Below are 7316 nucleotides of genomic sequence, written 5' to 3'. Positions count from 1 at the left end.
TTTTTTTTTTTTTTTTTTTTTTTTAAATTTAGATATTGGAAATTTAAATAAGGAAGCCTTTTATTTCTAAAGATAAATATGTTGTTTGACAGGATTTGAAAAGCATTCTGCTGCTAGATCAGATCATGTGAAAGAGAATGGAATTGGAGACTCCACTAATCAAAGGAGTAATAAAAAACTTCAGCCAGATAATCCAGCATTCAGCAGAAGCCATATTCAAGCAAGTGGTGGTAGAGGTCCAGGTATGTATTCCCTACTCCCACCCCCAAAACACCGAACAGGGTATGTCTTATTACAAAATATTTCAATTGATAGCATTTCAGGTGGGTTCTAACCTCAGGACTAAGGGAAGAATTCCATCATTGACTTAGTTGTTATTCAAAGATTCATTCAATGTTTAAGTAATATCTGAATATCTGCCATGGAACGCTAACTTTTCCAGAGAACTGTAAATGCAGAATATTTACTACCCTTGTTATTCTTTAACTAAAGTGGCTCTCAAGGCCTTGTTCCATTTCTCAAACATTGTCAAGCTTTCCAGTAATGTGGTTGATTAAAAGGCACATTAGTAATTTGAGGCTGAGGTGTGGCTCTGTGGATCACTGGCTACTTGAGGAGTGCTTTTCCCCAGCAGTACTCACGTGGTATCAGCATTATTTGTAGTCCTGTGTGTTAATGGACTTGATCTTATGGTTGAAAAGAAATCTCACGGTCTTAATCTGTGTTAAATAATTCATTTAGTCTGTTTAAGTTGTCCTAACACTAAAAACTAAATCTTACAGTCCAAATATGTGTTTTGGTGATGAATGACTTTTGAGTAATGGTGTTTGACAAGAAGTATTTTTTGCAGCCAAGTTAGGATACAGTGATCAAAAGGACAGGCTAAAGGACTTATCCAGAGAGTGTGCCCAGAAAGCTGCTGACATGAAAAACTTCACATCTTTACGAAAAGATGCAGACAGAGGACCAAGGAAAGAGTCTGGCAGACAAAGAGGTACATTTTAAAAATATAACCAGAGAACAGTTGATTGAAAAACTTGTAGTGTCAATGCTGCTTGTGCAGATTTTTTTCTCCTTTTAAGAGACCACACTGTAAGATTAAAGTTTCCCAGTTTTCAGTATTCTGAAATACATACTGGATTTTTAGAGATACTGTAAGAGACTTTAGGACTGTAACAATATCTGTTAAATGATTGCTTCCATCCTGGAAGTGTCTAAGGCCAGGTTGCATGGGGCTCTGAGCAACCTGGTCTGGTGGAAGGTGTCCCTGCCTGTGGCAGGGCAGTTGGAACTTGGATGATTAATAAAGTCCATTTCAACACAAATCATTCTATGAAATATTAATGAGAACTTTAATGGAGCTTTTTTTCCTTTTTGTTCTTGCAAGACTTGCTGGGGGAAGACCGTTCCAGTGCTAAGTCAGGGTCTCCTCCGGTTGGAAGTGGACTGAGGCACTGCCCAGATCAGCGGATCTACAGCAGCCAGGGAAGGGGCCCCTACAAGCACGACAACCAAGCACCTCACCAAGCAAAGCTTTCTGCACATGTGCTTGGATCAAACAAAACAGAACCTTTTCCTGCTGGAGAGAAACCAGTGACAAGGACACGGACCAATGGCATCACTGGCTACGATACGGACACCAGTCAAGACTGCAGGGACAAAGGAAGTATCAGGAGCAGGAGTAAAGGTTGGAAACCAATGCGAGAGACACTGAATGTAGACAGCATTTTCAGTGAGACTGAGAAAAAACAGCACAGCCCAAAGCACAAAGCAAACCTGAGCAGTAAATCTAAGCATGAAAAGGAGCGGAGCTTTAATCACTGGCCAAAGGAAAACCAAATGCAGAAGGGTTTAATGACTATATATGAAGATGAGACAAAACAGGATACAGGAAGTCGAAGTTCACTGGATTCTGAGGGAAAAGGGAATGCTGAAAAAAGCAAAGGATTTACAGAGAGAAAACTCCATGGTGATAACTGGCAAATTCAGAGGACAGAATCTGGGTATGAAAGCAGTGACCATATCAGCAACGGATCTGCAAATCCAGACTCTCCTATTATTGAAGGAATCAATACAGCAGATGCCAAGATTGTGAAGGAAAGTGCTTCCTGCAGGTAATGCTAGTGCTCTTTGAGCTTGCATAGGTTGTATTTATGGAAAAATGACCTGTTCTAAAGTTTGTGTTGTTTAAAATCAAAACCACCCAGGAAAACATGCTTTGCAACTTGCTTGAAGTCAGGTATGTGGAAAGCTAAAGTGTATCTAGAAATAAGGGTGTGGGCAATTAAGTGTTCAATTTACCTTCGCTCTGGTTCTGTTTGGGAGGTGCTGAGCCAGTCACTGAGGCCCTGAGCCTGAACTGCTAAGCTGTGCTGAGGGGCAGGGTATGTTCATTTGTAATAATTGCTACACTCTTACGAGATTTTTAGACTGCGTGTAACTTTCCATCTGTAATGGAAAAAATACAGTGTCCATATAAATCACACCTGTAACATTGGTACAGACAGGCCCTGAAAAGGGGATGGGAATGGCAGTAGGTGAATCTTGGGTGCTGTTACCAGTCACAGTGCAGAAATTCAGTTTTCTAGATCACCTTGGACACATATTGATCACTTGGTAATTGACTGACCCGTTGGAAATAAATCTTTGCTGAAAAGTGTAAAATTACTAAAACTGGCTGGACTTGATGATCTGAAGAGGTCCATTCCAACTTAAATCTGTGATGCTGTGAAATAAAGTTATAATCCTTCCCCATGAAGTTTTCAGTATTGTGTATCTCAAACTGTATGTGGAATGTAGATCCTTCTAAAACCCATTCATTCTTGTTTCAGATCTTGTTTATATCCATAAAACGGAAGAGCACAGCTGGGAGCCCAAGCCTAGTCACTTTGATAGATCTAATTTGATGGATCCGAGCAAATTTTCAGGCATATATTTTCATGGCAACCTATTTCACAGGAAAAGAGAATGGCAAATAGGATATGAAAAGGCCTTGACCTCCCTTCCCTTTCTCCCACTATTTCATTCTTTCCCTCCCACCAAACTGTACAAAATCCCACTAAGCAAAAACCTGATGGGCTTTTATTGGCTAATGACATAATTATGTATAACACTACTCCAACTCATGGTTTTATTTTGTGTTTGACAGGTGCCTCAAACAGTGGTTTTGACAGCTTAAACTCATTTTTAAGCATGCCCATGAGGCAATGGGACACCCAAATGTGTCATTTTTGTGAGAGAGAATATGATAAATTTAAAACAGCATAGTTCATTAAGAAGCTGCTTATGCTGTTGTTTAAACATTTGTCAAATAAAGAAAAAAACATACGTTATCAAAATACAGCTGACTTCCTGGGACTTCCAGAAGTGCTTTATATGATTGGTAATTTCAACTGGCTGGCAATACTTACTAGTTTCCTGCTAACCTTTCAGACTCTGTCTCATAAACCCAAGAATATATAAACTAATTATTTGAAAGTTCTTCTAGAAAGTGGAAAAAAATTACTGTTTTGTTTTTAACTCCGTTCTTCATGTTTCTTTCAGTATTTTTCTTGTTTTCCTGTCCTGTCAATAAGAGGGGTTCTTTTAATTGAATTCTTGCCACTGTGTATCTCTTCCCTGCCTTACTCTTGTGGAAGGTAGGAGTTGGCAGGGTGTTTGTCAGCTCCCTATCTGGATTAGTCATGCGTGTTTTCTGCTTATCTAAACCAGCAAGATTTAGTAAATCCTCTGATAATTTTTTTTTCTCTCCTTTTGGGTTGGCAGCTGTGATCTTCCAGTTTTATTCCAGTTTGAGGGGAAGAATAATTAAATGAAAATCTCTAGGAATGAGATACCAAGTGGCAATCACAACTTCTAATGATATTTGTTATCAAAACAAAGTATTAACGAATAGCAAATTATCAAACTAGGAAAATGGACAAGATGGAATGCTGATTAACAGGTTACACTTACTGAAGATATTGATACCTACAAATAAATTGGATTGGATGACCAGTGGTGTCTGTTCCACAGTTTCAGTGTTGTAATCCCATATGTGCTTCTTTTACAGTGAACAGAACTTGCCAACCAAAAAAGCTGACAGTGTGTTACATTCAGCACCTGAGCAGAACAGAAACTTCCATGGTAAGAACCCATATAAAAATTAAGTTTTCAGAAACTATCGTAGATGTACCAGAATTTCTATTCCCCCAAACCCCAAAAAAACCTAATACAAATGACATGGTAGTTTGGTTCACTCCCTGTGGTTCCCCCAAAAAATTTCTAGGAGCTTCCTTGGAGGATACTAAGCAAGACTTTTATTTTTTTTTATTTTAAGATATCTGGGTGGACTGTGGCACCATTTGTTTTCCTCCTAGATATGAAGCAGTATCAGGAAGAAACACTTGTAATAAGGAAGTCCACTTCCTTTTACATACTAATATGTCTGCTGGGGTTTTATAAAGTTGATAAATGCCTTGGCATATAAGTATTATAGGTCAGTCTGAGGCCAGCCAAAATCATTATCTGCTGTTGCTGAAACAATGGGAGGGTGCTTGTACAAAGAGGGGCAATAAATATGAGGCCACTTCCTCAGGAAACATTTGATTTTTATAGATATCATACTTCTTTTCAAATAATGTATAGTATAGCTTCTCCTAGGACTTAAAGTGGGGGGTGGGGGTGTTGCCATACCACTTCTACATTTTCTGTCCATATTCTAATCTATTTTTTGGTGCAGAAAGAGAACTAATTTGGTGTTTGCTTATTTTGATGACCCAAAACAAAAAAAATGAGTCGCAAACTCCATTAACGGAATGCAAAGGTCTGGTTCTGCATGAGATTTATTCTGCTTTAGTTCCGTACTATACTATTCTTATCAAACACAGTTGGATAGGAAAAAGGGAAAAAAGTCACCAGTGAAAAATACTTAAAATACTCTTTAGGCATGAGAAATGGGTGGGTTAAAACAATGGACTGTTCTCTGGAGAGAATACTTAAGTATACTTAAAGCTTTCAACATGCATCCTACGTTTTTCTTAAAAAAGTGTAGTGATTCCAGGTGATCCTCAGAGTTATCATAAAAAATTGATGATAGGATCCAACCTATTCAGTTATTCTAATTCAGTAACAAATTATCAAAAAGCTTCTTTTAAAAAATGAATGTATTTAACTTAGTTTTGGAAAATAATACTTTTAATGGAAGTGATCAATGGACCGAAAAGAGATCTGAAGGATTTAATAATTTCACAGGTATGTGGGGTTAAAGACTTATTTGGACTCAGTTTTTAGGTTGTCTAAAAAGTGTGTCAGGACACCTTTAGCAAGGACAACAGGTATCAGTTGTATTACCTTATTTTCCATCTCTGAATAGTCTGAACGAGACATGGGTTGGTAGGTAAATATCAGACAGACTCACAGAAAATGGGACTTTAAAAAACAAATGCTCAGTCCTTTCTGAGAGGGGAATGGAATATTAAGAAATCTTTGTTAGGCTCTCATGGCAACTCCAAAAAAATATGTCTGAGTGGGTTTTTTTGTGTGGAAAACTTCTTATGGAAATAATGTTGGACTTCTAATTATGCCCACCGTTGGTAGTGCTTTACCAGCTCCTTGTTTTTCAGTAGAGCTGAATGAGGCTACTGTTCAGCACTTGAGGAATTCTGTCCCTGACTTACAAAAATAAACTTATTGTCAGAACGTTATAAAGATAGAAACACTGGATCACACAGTGACTGGGAGATCAAATGGCTGCTCCTTACACGGGCAGTAAGCAGTAGATAACTGTAGTACTGAAGCAAAGGTCCCACAAGGCCAATCCCTAAATTGTGTGGTTAGATTTTGGCAGGAAAATGTAAATATTGAGTAAGCAGATGTAGTATCCATGATTAATATAAATCACTTTGCGTTTATGAAGTTTGAACTTGTGAGCTCAGGAGGCAAAATTTTTATTGTGTTTAGAGAACTTGAGACATGAGTAGTGTGAGAGGCAAATTACCAACCTCCTGTTCTGCAAGTTAGATTACTAATTTTGATGGTTTTCCCATTGTTTTTAATGGTTTTCCCATTGTTCAGTTCAACAGCATGAGACAACTCAAACTGAAATCTAGAATCATTCTGAAGATCTGGTTAGTGTGAAGAAGAATACAAATTGCCTTTGCTTGTTGTGTCACTTCAGAAAACCCCACAAACCAACCATAACTCTGAAAAAGACAGCTCATGCTTAGCAAAACTGTACCTTTATAGTAATAATTCAAAACATGCAACTGCACGTAAGGAAAACCAGTTCTTACCCTTATGGTGCAGTCAGTGTACGTGAATGCCAAGTTTAAAGAAATGAGTGGAGAACTAAATCTTGTAGCTACTTAGTTTGCTTACCATGAAACAGAAACAAAGAAATGCTTTTCTGGAATGTCTTTAAATGATAGAAGAACAATATATAGGAAAGATTTTGCAACTGAGTGTTGCTCCAAAAGTAAAGTTTCTAGAATATAAGAATTTTTTTTTAAGGAGATTGGTCACTGTTTTTTAGAAATAATATTCCATTTTGGGCAAGTTATAACATACATATTACTTCCTTGACTGAGAGACTGTTGTTGTTCCACATTTCCAAAGCTTCCAATAAGTTTGGCTATCATTTCAACTGAATACAGAAAATGTCTAGACTAAGAGAGAGGAGTTTGCCACAATATTTGTTACAAAAAGTATTACTTTTGTTGTTGGTTTTTTTAGTGACAACTTGGGAAATATTAAAAAAAATCCAGGAAATGTGCAGCTAAAACACATAAAGAGGAAGCTGAATTTAATGTGGAGTTGAGTTTTTGTTGGAGGTTTTTGTAGGGGTTTTGTATTTATTTTCAGTTCAGCTTTTTTCTCAACAGAAACTGGACTTGGCAGATTTTTGCACATGTTCTGTATGTGTAAATGGAGATACTAGACAAGACCTTGTCTGTCCTACGTGTGGGCTGTAGAATGGATGTTAATCTTTTGAAAATCTAAATTGGCTACCCAGATGTGAAAATGAATGTTTGTAAATGTTAAAAGCAGATCAGTTTATATGTCAGAAGGCAATAATTACCTTTCATTTATTGCTCAGCTCTTTACGAGCCATTGATAAGGATGCCGAGCTCCAGCTGAGCAGGGCTTGTGTGTCCCATATTTAGGTTTGCAGAGATCGTAGAGCCAAAATTCCCAATCGAGCCGGCGTCTGGTTTTAACCGTGCATGGCTGTCCTGTCAGCAGAAAGGAAAATAACACATCTATTTTTAAGTTCGCTGGAATTCCGCAGGCACAAAGCACCTGGTGCGGCTGGCCGTGCGCCAGGGAGCCGCCCCCTG

General features: G+C 38.0%; 1 protein-coding gene across 1 annotated transcript in view; it reads left to right on the top strand.

The window, feature by feature from the left end:
* Nucleotides 1-7316, top strand: part of USP53 (ubiquitin specific peptidase 53) — a 29770-nt gene that overhangs the window by 16375 nt on the left and 6079 nt on the right. Inside the window, exons 11-14 of the mRNA XM_017732964.1 lie at nt 93-242; nt 851-994; nt 1388-2114; nt 4052-4125. Coding sequence (XP_017588453.1) covers nt 93-242; nt 851-994; nt 1388-2114; nt 4052-4125 — 1095 coding nt within the window. The remainder of the gene's footprint in view (nt 1-92; nt 243-850; nt 995-1387; nt 2115-4051; nt 4126-7316) is intronic.

Source organism: Corvus brachyrhynchos, unplaced genomic scaffold (genome assembly GCF_000691975.1).
Source record: "Corvus brachyrhynchos isolate BGI_N302 unplaced genomic scaffold, ASM69197v1 scaffold20, whole genome shotgun sequence".
NCBI lineage: Eukaryota > Metazoa > Chordata > Aves > Passeriformes > Corvidae > Corvus > Corvus brachyrhynchos.
Note: the sequence above shows the minus strand (reverse complement) of the source record. Positions and strands in the feature narration are given on the sequence as shown.